At 39.3% G+C, this 21,019-nt stretch overlaps 2 protein-coding genes across 8 annotated transcripts in view; one reads left to right on the top strand and one right to left on the bottom strand.

Annotated features, from left to right (window-relative positions):
• Window positions 1–636: 636 nt before the first annotated feature.
• LOC310905169 (uncharacterized protein) lies at window positions 637–16,799 on the bottom strand. 4 transcript variants are annotated; one of them, XR_014588824.1, is made up of 4 exons: window positions 16,491–16,799; window positions 14,122–14,232; window positions 10,003–10,095; window positions 3,353–6,987 (listed from the first exon to the last, which is right to left on the bottom strand). XR_014588824.1 is itself a non-coding variant. In XM_083851080.1 (3 exons), the coding sequence occupies exons 1-3, from the start codon at window positions 16,680–16,682 to the stop codon at window positions 2,901–2,903; spliced, it is 354 nt and encodes a 117-aa protein (XP_083707206.1). In that variant the 5' UTR covers window positions 16,683–16,799; the 3' UTR covers window positions 637–2,900. The 4 variants fall into 4 exon arrangements, 3 of the variants coding, with proteins under 3 accessions (XP_083707206.1, XP_083707205.1, XP_083707207.1); XM_083851080.1 differs by lacking the exons at window positions 3,353–6,987; window positions 14,122–14,232 and adding an exon at window positions 637–2,969; XM_083851079.1 differs by lacking the exons at window positions 3,353–6,987; window positions 14,122–14,232 and adding an exon at window positions 2,977–3,344.
• VPS13C (vacuolar protein sorting 13 homolog C) overlaps window positions 16,258–21,019 on the top strand; it is an 88,874-nt gene continuing 84,112 nt past the window's right edge. For 2 of the 4 annotated variants that reach the window (XM_083850947.1, XM_083850950.1), the window contains exons 1-4: window positions 16,329–16,474; window positions 17,849–17,892; window positions 19,877–19,919; window positions 20,703–20,798. In XM_083850947.1, the coding sequence (XP_083707073.1) occupies window positions 16,375–16,474; window positions 17,849–17,892; window positions 19,877–19,919; window positions 20,703–20,798 (283 nt within the window). In that variant the 5' untranslated portion in view covers window positions 16,329–16,374. Of the gene's footprint in view, window positions 16,475–16,860; window positions 17,010–17,848; window positions 17,893–19,876; window positions 19,920–20,702; window positions 20,799–21,019 lie in introns of those variants that run through there. The other 2 variants (XM_083850948.1, XM_083850949.1) reach the window with 2 other exon arrangements.

Consider the following 21,019-nt stretch of genomic DNA (forward strand, 5'->3'; position numbering starts at 1 on the left):
GGAAAATGGTTCAAATACAGCATTGGCATGGCTCTTGTAGCAGGGATAGACCTCTCGATGCTCTTGTGCAAGTTAGAAAGCCTTGATAAATTGTAACTTGCACACAATCCATGCAGACTTAGATCTTAGTTGCAAAAATCTCAGTATGTCTTGTCTGGCTTGCGCATGCCTGATAAAACTATGTTTTGCAATTTTTGATAAAGCTGTGTGTGCATGAACTCTACAGAGCAATTAAACTTGATTCACTTCCCACAACAAAGCTACTCTGGCTCCAGCACAGAGCTTGTCTTTTCAGAACCTGCATTGATCCTCCTGCTAGGATGCATAAGAAGGAGGAGGAGCAAAGGCTGAGGGCAGGGAGGGAAGCTGATGGGTTGCCTTGGGGAGGTGGCAGGACATGACAGCCCCTGCAGGAGTGGCTGATGACAGTGGTATGCTGGTCCTGGCTGGGAGGACCAGCGCATCTGGCCAAGGGGTCAGCAGGAAAACAGCTGAAAGAACTGGGGTTTGGAGAAGACAAAAGGAGAGGAGGAGCAGGGCAGAGAGTCAAACTGGGACATGAGGAAAAGCACGGGAGATTCGGGAAGGACCACAGCTGCAGTGGTCCAGGCAAGGGAACGAACGAAACAGTAGTAGTTTTTCAAGCAGCAAAAACAGTTTATTGATTTTGAGGATAAAATATTCAAGGTCAGTAGATTTTTTTTTAAATGTGTGTTTTCTGAAAGTTAAGTTCTAAAACAAACTATTTCAAAAGAATAATATTAACCATTCCAACCATAGTAAGAAACATCCAGGTCTTTCCTCGAACAGAAGTTTCCCATGCTGTTCTGAAGGATATTGGTGTTAGCAAAGAATGTCTGCAGGCAACACACACTCATTTAATTTCTCAAATCCAATTTATGGACAAAAGAGAGGGAAAAATGATCAAATTATGGCTACTAGTAGTTCTTGAATTTTACCTCCTACTACGTTAAGCAAATGATATGATTGTGCTGATGCCTTTTTTTTTTCAGATTCCTGTCTCTAAGCTTATTGGCATTTCCTCATGCCATGAAAAGGTAAAACTAATTTACTGAGAGATTATAGAGTAGTTAATTTATGTTGGTTTAGGCAATGATTCAGCTTCTGTCTGACATGAAACATCAATCTCTGTTTCCCTTTGGCTTGTGGATAGATGTGACTAACTTAACATAGCCACACAGGTAAGTTAAGGAGTCTTACGGATAAGGCAAGGAAATAAGAGTGCTGCTCCTTGAAAAGCAGAATTACACTTCAGAACAGCAGCTATCACTTTAACCTTCTAACTGCTGAGCATTGGCAGCATTCCTGAGCTGTGCTTCCATGTCCTGTAATGCCAGCTATGAGGAGGGAGTAACTTGCTGCCAGTGGCCTTGATAAACCATTAGGCTTAACATTCAGATGGAAAGAGATGGAAAGATGTGAATGGTGTGGTTTTGTTTGTTTGTTTACCTCAACATTTTCTACAAGTGAACAGCTTTTGCTTTTTCTTTCTAGAAGGAATCTATCTGTATGTAACAAAGCACTAATAGGGCCTTGAAGATGATCAGAAGGCTGGAGCACCTCTCCTATGAAGAAAGGCTCAGAGAGCTGGGCATGTTCAGCCTAAAGAAGAGGAGGCTCTGGGGTGACCTCATTGCAGCTTTTCAATACTTAAAGGGGGCTTATAAAAAAGATGGAGAGCAACTTTTTGCCCAGTCAGATAATGACAAGGGGGAATGGTTTTAAACTAAAAGAGGGGAGATTTAGATTAGAGGTTAGGAGGAGATTCTTCACTCGGAGCATGGTGAGGCACTGGAGCAGGCTGCCCAGAGAAGCTGTGGATGCCCCATCCCTGGAGGTGTTCAAGACCAGGATGGACAAGGCCCTGGGCAACCTATCTAGTGGGTGGCATCCCTGCCTATGGCAGGGGGGTTGGAACTAGATGATTTTTAAAGTCCCTTCCAACCTGAGCCATTCTCTGATTCTATGATTCTTCCTTGCTTAAATGCCGATCATGAACTGCCTGTCATTCAGAGAAAGACATCTCATCAGGCAGCCTCTCCATGCTGGTGTTTTTGGCATACTGGTGGTGTCCTCCTCTTTCTCTTGGTCACTTTGTTTGGGCATATTTTACCACACAGAGGTGCTGCAAACAGGATATAAACACCTTCAAGGTACAAAGCAATTATTCATTGCCCTATGCACACAGGCAATAGGCTGGGACTAACAAGTTCCCAGACCAAAGAAGCTGGCTCAATGTTGTGTTGGCCCAGCATTAACAGCCCATAACTGAGACTAGGTATTATTGCACAGAAATCATTTCAGAACATCATTAGTGAAAGCCAAAATTAACCCTCTCAATTGTCTAAACTTGAGACAACCCTGCTTATCAGGGTCTAAAAAAAAATATTTGGTACTAGACTGTTTCTGCTTGCATTAGCAAAAGAGTTACTTTTAAGGACCTTTCAGGAAATGCAGGTCCAGCAATCCTAATGCAGCAGAAAGTTTCATGACTGAAACTTCGGGACAAACCTGAGTTCACAGTGAAGGAAAGGCAATCAGAGGATATTACAAACCTGTCATATATTGATGAAGATGTGAGACAAGTCTGTGACACAAAACCAAAACTGAAATTCTTATATGTAACAGTACATCTGGCACTTGTGGGCATCCTTCTATATTGAACACATGTAAAAATATCTTATTTTAAGACTTACCTCATCAGTCATGCCACTTAAAAGTCTTACTCACTGATTAGTCTAAAAGTTGTATCTTTGTAAAGGAACTTATTCCTTTCACTGCAGTTGCATGTCTCTTACCAATTGCCAGTGAAATACAGTTCCTGCCAAGCTCCAGGATAAGAGGAACATTCAGAAATTGCATTTATGTTATGAATTACATCATGTTGCTATGCTCTTGAACCATTCAGGAAATATTCCCCTTCTTTCAAAAAGCCTTTGATCTGCTTCCTGGGAAAAGAAACAATTTTTAATCTTACTTGGTGACAGAGAAAGACTTTTTTACATTTTTAATTCAAGTTAATAAAAAAGCATGACAATTTATCTGATATCTCCAGGGAAATTTATGTCTGTATCAGGTGTACAACACTGACACAATTGATAGAGAAAGAATACATTGCTAACACATTCAGAAACACCAAATACGTAGACCTGGTTGTTGAGCAGTCACATTTTTGCAGATTTCTAAGTGTTGCCCTACTATAAAATTTGTCCAGAGCCTCGTTCTTTGGATAGGTATGCTCCTCAACTTCACCCATGGTCAGTCTCTGACAGCTGCCAGCATTGGCCTCTCCAGCTCTTCTCCCTCCATAGCACTTGTGACGGCTGTGAAGAAAAACCGTATCCTTATCACCCTTCCATTTGCTAGGCTAATCCATCCAAGCTCTTTTATTCTTCTCCTGTAAGATATGCTAATGTCTCCTCTGATCATGCTAGCAGATAAATTCATCTTTCTTGATAAGGGGTGGCTTTCTCTAATAAAGGCCTTTGTTTTTAAAAGTCCTAATTTGTGTTATTTGAGGTACCTGTAAAGGGCTATGAAGGCATAATCTAGTTCTGTGTGCTTTTTCTGATCTTATTGTTTTAAATAGAAAAGTAAATATTAACATCACAGAAGCACATTACATAGACTCAACTACTATAAACTTAAAATGAACAATATTATAATCAAACCAAAATGGCTGCTGAGATTAGATCAGTGTGTGACCAATTATATTGGCTTAGCTCACCAGTTTATGAAATCATAAAGCTAGTACAGTGTGTAATCAAAGTGTGTGTCCAACAAAGAGAAGAATTGCTATGTGTTAATTTTGCGTCAGGTGATTGAAAGAGGAGTTGTTTCCTGCTGCAAAAAGACCTATCAGTAATAGAGAGCTTTAGCAACCTGGGGATTACTAGTGCCAGGATTCATGGAGCAAAGGACATTGCCTGAAAGAGAAGATAAAGCCTATTTAGCTAATCTTGAGGAACTACAGAGACCTAAGCAGGCCTTCTGTAGTTTTCTGCTTCAACGCTTTCTCCTTAAAATTTCATTGCAGTTGTGGTGCTATTGTTTACTCTCCTTAGTTATTACCTGCCTTTACCCACGTGAACACAAAGCTTGCAAAGGGTTTTGCAACGAGGTCAGTTTCTGGACCAGCCTTAAGACTAACAACAGTGGGTTAACATGGCCTACATTCAGATTTCTCTTTTTTGGTCTCAATTTAAACAACAGGGGTTCATTTTTCTGTGAATTATGAGTTCTTATACAAACCAGCACTGTCTGATCTTCCTTGTACATTATTGCACAGGTTGACAGCCAAGTTATTTGTGCACTCTGGACAGGAACTGAGTGAACCAGTCCTTTTCAAGTGGGAAATCTTTAGACATGAGTCCCATTCAGAACTGATCTTGATCACCCAATGCCGAGGAAAAAACCTTAGAAAGGATCCATCTATCTTTTAAAATGCATAATCACCTGTTATATAATGAGAATCCACATGACTGGAAACATTTTTTTTTGAGAACATACAATAAGTTACATGCCAAATCTGTTTTTCAAGATAATAATTCTTCTGCATCCACCCAAATTTTCCAATTTCTGGGTAATCTGAACACTCATTATCTTTGGTAAAACAAACAAACAAGCAAAAAAACCCACTAAATTGATTTCTTAAAATGTTGGAATTGTGTCTAAGTTGCCATCTCTTATCTTTACAGTACGTAAAAAGGTTGTATTTTGGAATTTGATCTACTTTAGTTCACAAACTAGCATTGTACAGTTAAATATTCTCAGTACTTCTCAAATGTTCAATAAAAAGAAGAGTTTTTCAAACTATCTCATAAGTAAAAAATGGTGTTTTTTATACAGTGTAATTGCATTAATTATGAAAGACAAATTGGAAAAAAAAGTTTTCTGATCACAACCTGACAAACACATTCAAGACTGAGCTGGCTGAAACACTTATTAATTATAATATGCTTTTATACTTTCCTGACTGCACCAATTCCCAGAAATATTGTAAGTGGTGCTTCTGAACACAGTTTAACTCCCCAGTAAACATACCCATCTGCTCAGTGTTTTCCTTCCTGCCTAACTTTTACCTCTGCGGTAAAAGCAGCTGACTGAGGGCATTAGGTAAGAAATACGTCTGCTCTTACAGACTGTCTTGTTATAATGATATTGGAAATCAGGTGATGTTAGTTCTAACAGTTGATACCTATGTTGACAAATGCCAACTAGAGTTCAGGGATTTGGGTGACGGGAAGCTTCAGTGCTTACCACCTTTAGTACCTAAGCGCTAAGGAAGCCTTTTTATATGCTTCTGGATAGCTCTATCCTGGAGACAGTTACAATTTAAAATGGTGTTTCTCAAAATTGTAAATGCTTGAAGTAGGTAAAATTTGATGTGGTTATGAGCAAAATTGTCATGTTGTGGAAATGGTTAGGACTCCACTTATTTCAAATATTTTCTTATTCTCAGAAGTAGCATCATCTTCAAATTTGATTATTTTAATGGCAAAGGTGTACATACAGCACACACGAAGTTTAGGATAGTGTAAGGAACTTTCTAAACTCTGGTGGGTTGCCTCTCATGCTGCTGACAAATTTCAGAGGTAGGATGGTGGCAAAATTCAACTCATGAAAGCTATGTATATCACACCTGGTCTGCACTTTGTACATAAAATCTGAGTCTCCCATTTTTACCCCTGCGAATTTTCTGCTAGCAATTATCAGTTTCACAGGTACAACAGCCTCTATAGGGAATGAGACGTATTGCAAATCAGACAATTGCAACACCACAGTTATGGTTTGTGTGTTACTCCTGTGCAGTTATGCCAAAATACCGAATACAGAACCTGTTCTGCTAGTTGCCATAAAGGCAAGTGCTTGTATCATAACTCTTCTTGTAAAGTGAAAGTGGACAATGTGTGTTATGTGGTCAGTCACACACTACTTATGTGTGGCCAGCTTGGTTTTAAGCAGAGCACGCTGTTTCCTGCAGCAGTTTGCCAGCTCATGGATTCAACTTTGCTTAGAGGCCATGTGTCTCCATGCTTACTCCGGCTTCTCTGTGAGAGAGCACAAAATATCCTTCAAGCAAATAAAAAGCTTAGTTCAGTTCAGAGGATCAGAAGATGTCTTACATGTTTGCTAGTCCTTAGTTTTTACAGTGGGGGCTGGCTGTTCTATTCTTACTAATCTCTTCCCATTTAATGAGACTTTTGGAACTAGCCTACTTTTGGAACTAGCCAGTGTCTAATTTAAATCCAGCTTAGATCTTCATCTGTGCATTTTAGAGGAAATAATATAATTTTTAAAAAGTTTGAAATGAGAATTACTGTTTAATTCTCAGACTTGCAAGAGAAATGTTTATTGTTGGGGAAAATACATAGATATCTAACCAGGACATTATCTGGTATTATATAAAGGCAAATGAGAGCTGAAAAAAGTCAACATCGGGAGACAGACTAAAAAGTATTTGTGCTGGACACTACTCCTTCAGAGGTTTCACCTGGAGGAAAAACATTTAGTTTGATATTTTAAATGACTTTTAAACTGAAATGTAAATAGTGAATGTTTGAATATGAGAGGTTTTTGATCTAGCTGTGGAATTCAGATGGATCCCTGTACCTGTGCAGTTAGCCTGTCTACATGTCTAGGATTTGATATAAAGTGTAGGGAGACAGGGCTTTTGATGTGAGTCTGCAGTTCAGAATTGCTATTTTGAATTCTTAAAATGTGTAAGCCAGAAGATTTGTCATTCAAACAGTCTAGATCACCTCATTGATTTCTACAGACTCCTGCAGCACAGCATATGAGTGCTTAATTCATGTACATGTTTAATATTTAACAGAGTGCTTCTTCGTTACAGTAACAACAGGGAAAAAAATACATATGGTTTGCTGCTGTCAAAAATAAAGACCTAGAAGAACAACAAGCAGAGGCTGTTCATTTCTTTCTCATCTGCCAAGTAGTACCTTTCACCTGAAAAAAAAAATAAATCTGGAAAAGTAGTTGCTATGTTGTTATTTTTATTAGGTATTATTGCATAGCTTTTACTTCCTTTTGATAAGGGACAGCTTGAAATACATACAACAACTTACAATTCAATTCCTATCCACAACCTTGAACCTTTCCAAGTCATGTATGTTGACTGTTCAGAGGGTTAATGGTTTCAAGAGAAAAGCAAGCTTATGAAATAAGGCTAAATCTATAAATAGTTTGATTATTGAATGCTGGTGCTTAGGGCTTTGGAATATGTGGTAATTGAAGAGTTTGTGTTTCCCAATATTTTCTACAAATAATTAACAAATTATATAGACTAGGTCAGGCTGCCTTTACTGCTTCCTAAGCAGGATGCAGGAGACTGTGGGGGCAATTTGTTAAGAGGTCAGGAAGAGTAGAATAAAGTTAGAATTGTAAAAAATAAACATGAATCAGATTTAGCTAAATAACTTGGTTCTTTGTAATTTTTTTCCTCTTCTTATGGAAAGCTTTTTATTCACATCATAATGAAGGGCAAGGAAAAGTAAGTTGCACTGATTTGTAGGAGAGGTTTAAGAAATACGGAGCCATTCTGCTGAAAAGGACAAAGACAGGGAACAGACCAGTAGCGTTATTTCTCTGGGCTTCCTTTGGCCCTGGTGATGTGGTTCGATGATGTTGAAGTCACATAATAAAGAGGAAAAATGGCAGCTAACTTTCTCCCATGCCAGAGGACTGACTCCAGCTGTTAATGTGGAGGAGCAGAGGCTGCTGTGCATATGGACTTGGTCTCTTTGGGACCTCCGAAGCAGAACTCAGGGAGATTCTGCCTTTTGGGATGCTCTTTCTTTTTCTCATAGCAAACACTGGGATCAGTGATAATCACCGAGGTTTGCACTGGTGTATTTAATAAATAGACTCTGTACAGCCTGAGGACTGCTGATTCATAGCACATCGATCTGTCTAGTCCATATCGTTGTCTGATGCTTCCTGAATAATCAATTACTGGTGTTGGTCATACCATTCTGCTTTGGTTTATCTGCAAATTTCATAAGTATCCAGTTTGTTCTGGGATTTTCTCTCTCCCTATTATTAAATGTAAAGCATATTGGACATCAACAGCTATCCATGAAAAACAATCATTATTGTGACAGATTTCTTCTCCATCTACGTAATTTCTCTCTGAACATTACCTGTTACAATCTCAACTTTAGCCACTTTATAATATATGTGTACTTGTCCTCTATTTTAATACAAGTTTTTTTAAATAATTCAATTTTTTTAAAAGAATAATTAAACATCAAATAAGATTTTTAAAATAGTGATTTGCCATTGGGCACTGTACAAAATGCATTGCTTATATCTTCTTAGATTAGGCCTACCAAATTCTTCTGGTCTGTGGAGCTAGCTATCCTGTCAAAGAAAGACAGCAACTGGTATGACACGATCTACTTTTCATAAATCTGTGTTGCAAATTATTTCAGCCTGGTGACTCAGGCTTAATTTCTTTGGGTATCTACACAAGATCCTCAGTTTAGAGTGTTCTCCTTAGCTCCCATCCACTCAGATCCTGAGCCAAAGTTATCTTCTTATCTAGGGCCTCCAGGCTTATGGTGCTGGAGGCAAGCAGCACACCCAAGTAGGGTTCAGCCTGGATTTTAATTTGATGTGGAGGGATTATGAGATGCAGTGCTGTTAACTGCTTTTGGGAGTTCCTCCTCAACTTTATTCCTAAATCACACAGATGATTTAAACTTCAGAAGTGATTTTGAGCTAAATCAGAGTCACTCAGCCAGCCAGGCACCAGTCTTCTGCAGGGTATTGCCTCCCCTGACAGTTTCGATTCCTTCTGCTTGAACTGGCCACCCACATAATTTGGGCACCACAGAACTCAATTTGACATAACCTGGGTGAGATTTTCCGTAGAGCTGAGGTCAATTCTGCTGGCATTGTATCTGATCATATCACCTTTACCCTTGCATTTCTCTACTATGCTTGTTGTTCTGAGATACACATTTGAACTGACAGAATAATTAAAAATCATTGATACAGGACTTATGCTTTTGTGTGCTGGCTCTTTCAATATTCTGTCATGGAGATCACCGGGAACAGCTCATGTCTGGGCTTTTCCTGAAAAGCTGCCAATTCTACTTCTCTGTACTTTCTGCCTTAGGTATGCTGACTTTCTCCACTGTCTTTACCAAAAACTGAAGTAAAGTTTTTCTATGGACTTTGGCCTGTATTCACATTGCTCACAATCACTTCTGTATGTGGTCACCAAATTCTCCAGTCCATGCCCACTTTTTAAATAATGTCAACTCTCCAGAGCTTTATCTTTTGTAGTTAAGTTTATAATGTCTGACAGTTCTTGTATAGTGAAGTGTTTCCCTTCCTGACCTCAGGGCAAGGAAACAGTATTCCTGCTTCAGTCACATTGCACTGGCACGTGGCTTAGTCACACTGCAGCTACAGATCCCTGGATGAGGTCATCGAACAGTCTGATGAGAGGTGACGGCTGTGCTAACAACATCTGCAGTAATATGAAAAACTATGCAGGCTTTCAGGGAGCAAAAAACAAAGCAAAACTGGTTTCTTTTACCTGGCACATGTCAGCTCTGTGACTTTTTTCTCTTATTGACCATTCCTGACTTTTACAGCAGAACCCTCTTACAAAGGATAGTGAAATAATGTCTGTCTTCAAATTCTTGGAGTTGTTACAACTTTCATATTCTATTTTTACACCTACAAATTTACTGATTTTATGGCCTCATCAAACAGAAAAAAATAGTGATTCTAAGTTCATTTGTTTTTAGTTGCCATGTCCTCAGATGTCAAAAAGAGGCAAGAGTTTCAGCAGGTGAACTCAGCACTTTCTGAGTTCACAGGCATTCAAAAGCATTTTACAAAATTTCACGTGAGACTTAATGATTTCACTTACAACAAATCTGACAGACAACACTAAGACTTTCTTGCTGAGATGTGTAGAAAGACCTCTCTCCAAAATTAGGAGCTTACCTGCTCATGAGTATGCCCATGGCGTGCGAAGATGGATTGCCTCACAGGGTCTTGTGGAGTTGTGACCTTGATGACTGTTACTCCTGGCTGACTCTGGAATTGGTGAAATGCATTAAAAACATAAGGCATCCCATATTAATGTTTCCAGCCACAACTAAGAATCTGAAAACTTTAGGGCATCTTATAAATAGATTCTGTAAAAAGTAGGTGACAGTGAAGATTTTTGATTTCCTGTTGCTTAGATTTTTTTTTCCTTTTTTTTTTTTTTTTAACCAAAACTGTCTAGTTCAGCAACGTCTGGAGTAAGGGTGCCTTCTGTGAGAAGAAAGAAAGTCTTGCTCTTGATTTTCTGAGTTCATAGTAAGTGGGATATTTGGTATTTTTCTTAACTTCATAATTTAAAGACAGACCTACATCTAGAAAATTAATAACTGTTAATAAACAAAGGGTATTATAACTGCAACACCCTACTGTTCTTCTCTTAGCACTTTCCAAAGCAAACTTCAGCTGATAATAAGTGATTGTGCTACCTTTCAGCATCCCATTTCTTTAAAACCAGTCAACACTTTTCCAAAAAAGCCACTCATAAAATCTATCTTGAACAATTCTATCTTTTACCATTTAGTGAGTTTTCTGGAGAACTGTTCCAATATGCAAGTTAATGTGCAAATAACTGAAATTGTTATCAAGTGAAATGGCTTGTCTTTGTATTCATAGATATTCATATGGGCTTTCACAATGACTAAGTTCAAATTCTTACCAAGTGAATAAAATTATGCTTATCATTCGAAAGCAAGTGTGTTTGGTCCAGACTAGACTATTACTGCTTCTTTCCCCACTCAAAGGCAACATATTCACTGAAACAAGTTTATTTTTATTTTAGGCGATTTTCTTACATAGCTAGTGGCTTTTTCATCTTCACAGCACATCACTGAAGAAAAAAGCTATGACTTCCAGAAATACCATCAAATAAAGTCCTCATAAAAAATTAAGTTAGATTCCTTTTATGATGCAACTTAGCTGGTTTTTTGAAGATTCCCTGGCTCGGGATAAAAGATAGCAGTAATTTATAATTCAAAGCTCAGTTGGTATGACATACATGTGATCAACACTGATCAGAAAGACCAATCCTCTTGGCTTAGACATTTCACACAAAAAATGCAAGTTCTAATTAATAAATGTCCTAGACACAGATAAGGCACAGCAGATCATGGAAATGATTCTTTGAACTCCCTTGAAAACCACCTGACATAATAAGACTGTATGTGTATCCTCATTTGTGGATACAACATTATTTCTTACCATGTGGAATCTATGCAGTATTTTTTCTTTTGTAATCACATGAAAGCTGTGAAGAGCTTTGGGTCTAAGCTTTGAACAAAGAACAGTCAATAGGACTGTCATTTTTTTAATCCAGATTTTCTCTGAAGACTTGTTCATAGTATGAAGTGAGGCTTGTCCTGGAGTATAATGGGAAAGGGTGCATATCTATTTATTCAGAAACAGAGGTGGCATTTTTGTATGCAAAAATTACAACTATTGTGTTAGAATTTAGACAGCTCATCTAGTTTAAAATTATCCTGAGAAACAAAACTGGGGTTTCTCCAAATGGGTGAAGGCATTTTTATTAATAAGCTTTGTCCCTGTGCAAAACAGCTGTGCCTTGGCAATAGTAGCTGAAGTTAACACTAGCTTCTTATACTGACACTCTTCCATTTGCTTATCAATTAGTTCTTCCATTTTTGCGCCTGGGAAAATCTTTTATATTTTATTGTTCTGTCACAGAAAGGGAAAAGGACACACTGAAACAGTATTCCATTTTTTTGCAGATACTAATTCTCCCACATTCTCCACCGAGAACTGGAAGCTTCCAGCTGTCACAAGGGAAAAGGGAAAGCAGATTACTATATGTTGGCATCTTCTTAGTGTTTCAACCATCTTAATATATTGTATTATGTCGGGTTTACTCATTGCTAATATATTTGAGGTACGCGTTGCAAAAATTCCCAATATTGATCTTAGGAAATTATTGCCTAGCTGGTTGTAAGGCAATTTGGGTGTTTTTAGTGCAAAAATATTGTTAATATAAAAATTTAACATAATAAAAAAACCACAGCAATATCATATTGTATTATTTCCATGGAATACTGTGGGGTTTTTTAGATAAAGGAGGATGGTAAAATTATCAATACTGATTTCTTTCATCTGTTAAGTCCAAAAATGTGTCTTAAATATATAGTTACTTCTTCTGACACTGTTACAGTCAAAAATTACATCATGGGAGATTCTAAGTAGCTAAAAGGTATTTAAAAAAACCAACAAAACCCAAAAAACTCAGAATCAGAGTGAATAAGGAACAAGTTGCTCATGGAGGCTGTGGCATAACCATTTTTGGACATTTTCAAAACTTGTACAGGCAAGGCTTTTGGCAACCTGATCTAACTCATCAGAAAATCCTCTAATCTCAGTGTGGTTTGTGGTGAAGAGAGTTGATGCCACATTACTTGGCTGATTTCCCAACAGCTAACAGGCATATACTCTGTTTAGTGAGGTACAGTGGATAAAATTTGCCATCTGTTCACTTGCCAACAGTCAGATGGTAGGAGCTGGAGATTTTGTAATATTAATGCAGTAAAATATGAGAAGAAAGCTTGGTTATTGAGCAATCAGTCCATGTACCCACCTCAGATTAGCATTATGCTGTGACTATAATTTATTTATGTGTACAAAATTGTGTAATACGCAACACCAAGCAAATATTTGTTGTTACAGTGTGAAGGTCTATTCACAAAACCGATGCTTTAAACTTTAAACTTTCAATGCAGATATTTTTTTTTTTAGGTTTAATTTTTTTTAAAGTTTTACCTCAGTGATTTGAGCAAATCTTGCCGTGTAAATAAGTTTTGCTACAGTGCTGTATTTCTGTTTTCTTTTTACAAAATTATTATGCATTGATGGAGTCATCAGATCCTTCTATTTAATGAAATACTACCATAATACACAAGGAGCATGTTTTCATGACTTTTAGCTGAGTGAAACTAGTGATTCCATTCACATTTATCAACTCAGTCATGTCTATTCAACATTGGTATTTAGAAGAAATAGGCAAAATGCATGTTTTTTTCCTGCAGTGAATGAACATTTTCTGTGTATTCAATGAATGGTAAGCAAATACCAAAGATTCTGCTTGTCCTGTATCTGTTCTTCTAGACACAGAACTTATATGTCATGTAACTGTTTTTTTTTTTTTTTTTCGTTTTGGACTGTTTACCTTTTTCATTGAGAACACAAAAGGAATGGTACCTACCAACAGACAGGAGATGCATTAATGTCATTTTTGAGTGGCATCCTATCTGCAAGGGAGGCTCATGAAGACTACCAAAGGATTGTTTGGTAATAAAGGTGCAAAATTATGCATCTTTATTTACCAGAAATATCTCAGTAATTACAAGTAACTGCATATATGTCTATGGTTGATAAAATATCTATTAAAACCGCCTTCTTTACAGTTCATCCATTCATAATTCCATTCTGTTTCCCCTTTATGTTTTTAATACATGTAGGTTTTACTGAAGCAGAATATTTGACGCAGACTTGCCTTTCTGGGGCTTTTTTCCCAGATGAAATCACATTATTTTATGAGCAATTTTTGATCCACTAGGCCATATATTTCTGTTTGTTAGGGAAGCATGTTTGTAAAGAGCAATAGTAATTTCATTTACTCAAATGCATGCTTTAACAAGATGATTTTCAAAAATCACTTTGGTTAATTGGGAAATGAATTGACTACATACAAGCTGTTTTCTTCTTTTTTTTTCCCAAAAATTCATAGTTGTGATAAATTGATCTTTGCTTTTTGCTGTGCAGAAATCATTATGACTGTTATGAAATGCAGAGAAAATGGATATATCATCCTGTTTATGTTCCACAATTGTTATAGAGAACATTTAGTGCCATTGATTTGCACAATTGCTCTTATATACTCTGATATAAGAGCATAAGCTGCTGTTAGCTTTTGCTCAAAACTTAGTTATTCAGCCATGGTTTATATATAAAAAGAGTAGTAAGTGATGGTCTTTTAAAGCTTGATAAAAACGATCACAAATGGAGGTTTGTTACCTAACAGCAGGAGCTCTGTGCACAATTTTCCATCTTGTTTTCTTGCATTGATGATTCCCTGTGATACAAATTGATTTGATGGATTTGAACAGCCAACACTGCACAAAAGAACTAAAAAAAAAAAGAAAAGAAAAAAAAGTAATTTTCTGTAGTTTCTATAACTTACATAATTAGCAATTTGTCTTTGTGTCTGAAGTTAAACAGAGCTTAAAATGAGAATTTGATCATTTTTGGCTAAAAGTCCCTCCTCTGTTTCAAACATGCAGAAATGCAGAAATCAATCACATGGCAAAGAAGTTTTAAGCCATTATGGAAGATAAGTTGCATCAACATGCTACTTAAAGTTAAAAAAAAAATCAGCATTGACTTTGGAAAACAGAAATAATGGTATGAATGGCTAGAATTCTCAAAAGAACAAAAATGGCACTAACAACTAAATATAAAATCAATTTATCCAAATATAGGCGCAGACCAGTCTTGCAAAAGGGCTAGAATACAACATGTACCTATGTTTTTGACTAATACAGTGACTATTAATAAAGCATCTGACAGTGCTTTTACAAGAACTGCCACAGTACGCATGAGGGAACAGACACCCAGTGTGCACTGCTATGTCATTGTGATCAGTAGTGGGTGCTTATGGAAAAATATTAAGAAGGTGAGACTTTCCAATTATGAACCTCCCCGGGATTTCCATGTGTCTCCAGCATACAGTGATATGACTTCCCCAGTCAAATCACGTGGATCATTGTGTTTAACAGCCATTGTCAGCCTGAACTTTGGTTTTAGTGGCATAAGGGTCTGCCTTATGCACCGAATCTTTAATGTTGAAAAATGCGTGCAGAGAATGTGGGCACATATATTTACAGCAATGTGCAGATGTGGCATGTATCTCTTAGAATGTTAAATAAGGTGCCAAATAAAGAATCTTCTTGTGTTGCTTGCATGCTCTGGGCTGCAGTCTGTGCTTTACTGCATATTTCACAAACCAAAAAATGCGTTTGACAGATAACTTTAGGTATTGCACTGTAGTCCCCCTGAAATTTAAAGTTCTGCTCTACCATCAACATGGCTACCTGCAGATTTACCACACAGGGCTGCATGTTCTCATCTACTTTCTCTGTAGTGCCTTTAACTCCCTGAAAGATGTGTTTTTTAGAATCAACATTCTTGTTTGTGATCCCTTTGTCTGCCAGTGTTCATGTCACTTGGTCAGCTAGATTAACAGCAATGATTTTTTTCCCTGCGCTGTCAAAACAAACCAGGTTCAGTCAAACTGTAGCCAAAATGGCGGCTAGCATATCTCCTAAATAAACAGGTGGACAGGAAAGATGGCACCACCACATCAAAGCTCAGTGCTCGCACTTACACGCTGTACCAGGCTGCACCTCAGGCACAGAACAGCTTTTCTCAGGAACCAGCTGAGATAAACTCTGGGCAGCCCTGGGAGGCCTGTAGGGCACGCTGGAGTCTCCAGGGGGTGTCTGAGCACACCTAGGGGCACCGGGAAGCTTTCAGGGTGAGCCAGGCAACAGAGACCCCCTGGAAGATTATAGTGTGCGCTGGGAGGCCTCCAGCGCTCTCTAGAGTGCAGTGGGGGTCCCGGGAAGCCTGAAGGGATACAGGTAGGCGCTGGGGACCCTTGGAGGCCTCCACCGTGTCCCGGCAAGGCTCTAGCGGGTGCTAGATGATCCTGGCAAGTCCCCAGAGCTCTTATAGCTCACTGGGTGGCCACTGGTGCTCTATCGAGCGCACTGGGGGCCTTGGGAGGCCTCTAGAGCAAACTGGGCGGAGGCCGGGAGGCACCTGAAGTGACAGAGGGTACACCAGATAGCACCGCAGGGCCACGGGTGGCCTCAGGGCTGTGCTGGGAGGCCTCAAGGACATCCTAGAGGACACTGGGGGCCACTGCAAGGCCCTCATGGGTACCTAGAGCGCCCGTGGAGACCCTAGTAGTCACGTAGGTACTCTAGAGCTGACCGGAGGTTGGCGGGAGGCGCCCCCGGCGCTCTGACAGGGTTTCACAGCACCCCCACGCCTCCCCGGCAGGACGAGGCGCGCGCCCCTGCGCGGCCCCGGCGGCCTGCGCCCCGCCCCGCCACGTCACCTGCATGTCGGGGGCGCGCCCGCCGCCGCTCCGCGCTGAGCCCCGCCGCCCTCTCCCTCAGCTCCGCTCCGCTCCGCTCCGCTCCCTCCTTTCCTCTCCTCTCCTCTCCCCTCCCCTCCTCTCCCCTCCCGGCGGCCGCCTCCGCCATGGTGCTGGAGTCGGTGGTGGCGGACCTGCTGAACCGCTTCCTGGGCGACTATGTGGAAAACCTGGACAAGTCCCAGCTCAAGCTGGGCATATGGGGGGGTAAGGAGCCCGATACCTCCGGGGCGCGCGGCGGGGCCGCCGCTCTCACGGGGGGCGACCGCTTCCTCACGCCTCGGCGGGCTCGGCTGGCCGCGACCCTTCTGAGGGGCGGGCGGGCCGGGGGCCGGCGGCCCCTCGTGAGAGGCGAGCGGACTCCAGCGGCGGAGCCTCCCTGTCGCCGCTTCCCCGTGAGGGGCGGGCGCTCCATGGGCCGCCGACCACTCCCTGAGAGGCGGGCGGGAGGGCAGCGGCACCTTTCCCCCTTCTTCCCCCTCGGCCGTGAGGAGACGCCTGGGGGCTGCGCGCTCCCGCGCTGGCGTCGCCCCCGGCGAGGGGCGGGGCCGTGGGGGGGGGGAGCTGCCGGTGAGGGGAGCTGAGGGGGCTGTGCTCCTTCCCCCATCGCGTGAGGGGGCCCGGGGAGCCTCAAGATTGCGGCCGTTTCCCGCTGAGGCGAGGCGCGGGTGGGCGCCGCTGGCCTCAGAGTGCTGCAAACCGGCTGTGTGGAAAATAAAAACACGTTTGTTTTGTGTTTCTTGTGAGCGTGCTTTGGGGTCTGTATGTTGCATGGGGTAGCGTGGGGTGGTTTGGCCATGGTGGTGCTGCGAGGAGGGGGAGCCTGGGCTGCAGTGCAGGTGTGGGGTGCTCAGGGAGCTGTCTTTCACCTCCCATTTCAGTGCTCGAGTCATGTACTAAACAAACATAGTAATGGATTAAGGTGGTATAGCTGTTTCTGATGAACATAGGGAACATCCAAGTTTGCTACATGATAGGCAAAGAGGATGCTGTTGAGGTACTGCATGGAGAAGGCCTTACCTCCATCCCCTACATACACCAGGGAACAAGACTTTTCTTATCGGCATTAATTTTGTGGTTGCTGTGTCAGGAAAAGTTAATGTGCTTTTGGAAATAGTTATGCAAGAATCCTTACATTTCATGGAACAGCCTGGGTTGGAAGGAATCTCAAAAGATTATCAAGCCCAACATTTCATGGGAAAAGGGAGCCCAAATGAGATTATGTAGTATCCTCTGCGACTGAAGCTTGAAAACCTCCAGTGATGGGGTTTCCTTTTTGTGGTTCTATGATGCAGGATTTTCCTGCTGTGTAAAATCATCAAAACCAAGATACCACTACAGAAACATGCGGAAATGTAAGCTGGTGATATTTCTGTGGTCTCTACAATCATTAAATTTTGCCTGTGTAATCAGTGTTTAATAATTCTTACAAAATAGCTGTTTATTATGCTCTTCTATAACTGGAGTCAGGTTTTCAGATTTTATCCACGTGTATTTGGGAGAATTGCAGTTTTGTTCCTTGATTCAACTTGCATGGCACAGTAGTTGAAATAACTTACTCTACTTTTTTCTTCTACATAGGTAATGTGGCACTTGACAATTTACAAATAAAGGAGAATGCATTAGTAAGTATTACATTAATTTTAAAGTAGTATTAATGGGTCCTGGGACTACTTATTATGGTCTCACTTTACACAGTATGCCTTCTTTACTGGTTATTCAAAGTAGGTATTTGGTTAACAGCTTCTATTTTTGCTAATGTTATTGGAAAAAAAAAGAAAAGCTATGGGCTAAGTCATCAGCATGCTCCTGAGAAAACTGATTCTGAGAAATTAGCAGTAGTGGTTTGAATTGATGTTTTGTGCGTATGTGCATACATAACCCATTCTAATGTTTGAGGCTTGAAATGATAAAACATTAAATAAGATATTGGTGCATTTTTGTTAACATTTTAGTCTTCTAGTACAACTTAAAGGATTTATTTTCATCAGTGATTGCTACTGCATAATCATACTTCCATATGGAATTTCTTCTAAAATACTGAGAGCTGATCTTGCCTGTTGCTTCTTAGTTATAATCTTGAGGTATTTTCAGCACATCATTTTTTTTCCCTGAATATCAAGCCCCAGTGTCTTATTGTCTTTAATGTCTGTAAATCAGTTGTCTTTACCAAAAAACATTAAAACGCCTTTAATTTCTAGCATTTTCCTTCATTTTTTTTTTCCTCTCTGGAGTTTAATCTTCAGAAAACTCATTCTTCAAGGTCAAACTTATGGTCCAGTTGTATCAGCAGGCCAAACTGAGCTAGTCCCTCTTGGAACTCAGCTGTGGGTCATAAGTACAGTATCAAATGGGGTAGATGTAGTAGCTGGTATCTGCTTTTATTTCACTGCTTCTGGCTCTGTCAAGAGCAGAGATCTTTCTTTGCTCTCACAGTTTGTTTCAACCTCTTTCCATACCTGTTCATACTACTAAAGACCAAGTGTAGAGACAAAAATATTCGAAGTGAGTCTGTTTTCGCTTACTCTTTTGATATATTTTAATCACAAATTAAAGCTGACAAGAAAACTTCCAGTTAAACTTTATTATTCTTTAAATATTTTAACAATAACCAGATTTTTAAGATTTAGCCTCCTGCAGGAAAAAAATAGAAAGAAATATTTAAGAGTTCCTAAAGAGTGGTCATCACCAAGAATTTAAAGCATATGGAAATATTTCTAGGAATATATAGTCATAACCAGAAAAGGGTTGGAATGTTCCATATTTTTTCAATTGTTTCTTTAAAGCACTAAACAAGACCAGGCCACAGAAGAATTGTTGCTAGTTTTGTCAAATAAAATTGTTTGATGTTAGACTCATAGCTCAGAACGCGTTTTTAAAACTGTGGAAATCTGGCAGAGATGTTAATTGGGATATTAATCTTCTTTTTAGAGCAGCCTTGTTTAATATTTTTGAGCTGTTGGAAAAGTGGCATTCAAGGCTGTTTTGTAATATGTAGGACAAGCGGTTGACATGTCTCATTTGAGAAAGCAGGTTTACTTTTTATAATCTTTGAGATTGAGAATTCATGTCTTTGGATTGTACTTAATTCATTTCAAAAGAATATTGAAGTGGAAGATCTAGAAAACACTTTGCTGAAATAGGGGAAGGAAATTCAGCAGCTGGGTACCAACTGGAAATTTTCTGTAGATCTTGTTGTTGAGGCTTTTAAAATATCTTAGTGCAATGCTTAGTATTTACTGATAATTAAAAAGAGAACACCTATTTGGCAAATCAAAAAAATAAATTATATTCTCTTATGTAAATAAAAATCTACATCTCAGATAACTTTTGGAGCAAGGCATTACAGAACTTGTAGGAGAGAACTGCTAGAAATGTGTGACTCCTTTGTTTTTAGGCTTTCTACAAGCCTAACTATATTTATGGATGCCTGTGTTCACGTGATTATTGTTAAATAATTAAAGCTATATCATATAGAGAACTGTTTCTGTTCTGGAATTTCAGTTTTGAGAGGATAGTTTTAAGAGAAGTCAGGATAATAATTTTGCTATATAAATCAGGTTACCTTCAAAATACATGTAGCTATTTAATACTTATTTTTCTTTACAGAGTGAACTGGATGTACCTTTTAGAATAAAAGTTGGTCAGATAGGTAAGTTTTTGTTTCAGCCTGAATCTTAAAATTGAAATTTTAAGACCTTAATATGAGTCTTGCCTCAGAATTTTTTATATTTTTTTCTTCAGTGCTCTCTGTAATAGTGCTTGCTGTTGAAATTAGTGTTGATGTCTAATGTGACTGCACTAAATAAATCATAAAAAGTTACCTGCCTAGCCCTGTTTGTGTAACTTCACAATCTGGGTATGAAAACATGCCTGAGAGGTTCTTTTCAGGTACATGGATGATCAAGAGAGCTTTTTGGTATAATTTTAGCATTTGTGATCTTTTAAAGAAAAGGTAAGGAATATGAAGAAATTAAGTAAGATTCCTGAAAAACTGGCAAACATGCCAAGAGTTTAAGAACTCTTAGATAAATGTTGTTAGAAATTGATTCCCTTGAGGTCAACATTGCTTTTTTCGCATGAAATGTTTGTTGGAGGTGAATGTATTGTATTGTATTCTTATATTTTCCTGGAAAAATCATATTAATCCCAGCAAATTAAACTCCATTCACAATTTCAGCTTTTGATCTTGACTGTTTGGACTCAAACACTATCTTTGTACTTAAATCTCTTGCTTTTATTTTCTCTGCATGCATTTTGTAACTTCAAGGGTTTTATAAAAGATATGCCCATCCAGTATCTCCTCACTTTCTAAATTGTTTAGGACATGAATGAAGATAAAGGGTTAATGCCCTGTATTGCCTGAGTTACTGATCAGGCTAAGCATATATACAAAAATACACATTTTGATGTAACTTTTATCTGCTTTATATAGACAAACTTACTCTGAAGATTCCTTGGAAGAACCTGTATGGTGAGGCAGTTGTTGCAACTCTAGAAGGCTTGTATCTTCTAATAGTTCCTGGAGCAAGTAAGTAAACTCCTCAACAACACAGATAAATAATGGAAGGGAGAAAAATATATAAGGGTACCCATTTATTCAAGTGTATAATAGCAATTACTTCATATAAGCTGCCATTTTTACTTTCTGTTCCTTCAGGGAGATTTCTAGATGAATGCTGGCAAATGAGTGGAAGAAAGGTGGGTTAAAAAGGGGAGCATGAACAAGATGATAAAGGGTACCTTTCATGA

The sequence above is a fragment of the Anser anser genome, assembly GCF_964211835.1.
Source record: "Anser anser genome assembly, chromosome: 10".
NCBI lineage: Eukaryota > Metazoa > Chordata > Aves > Anseriformes > Anatidae > Anser > Anser anser.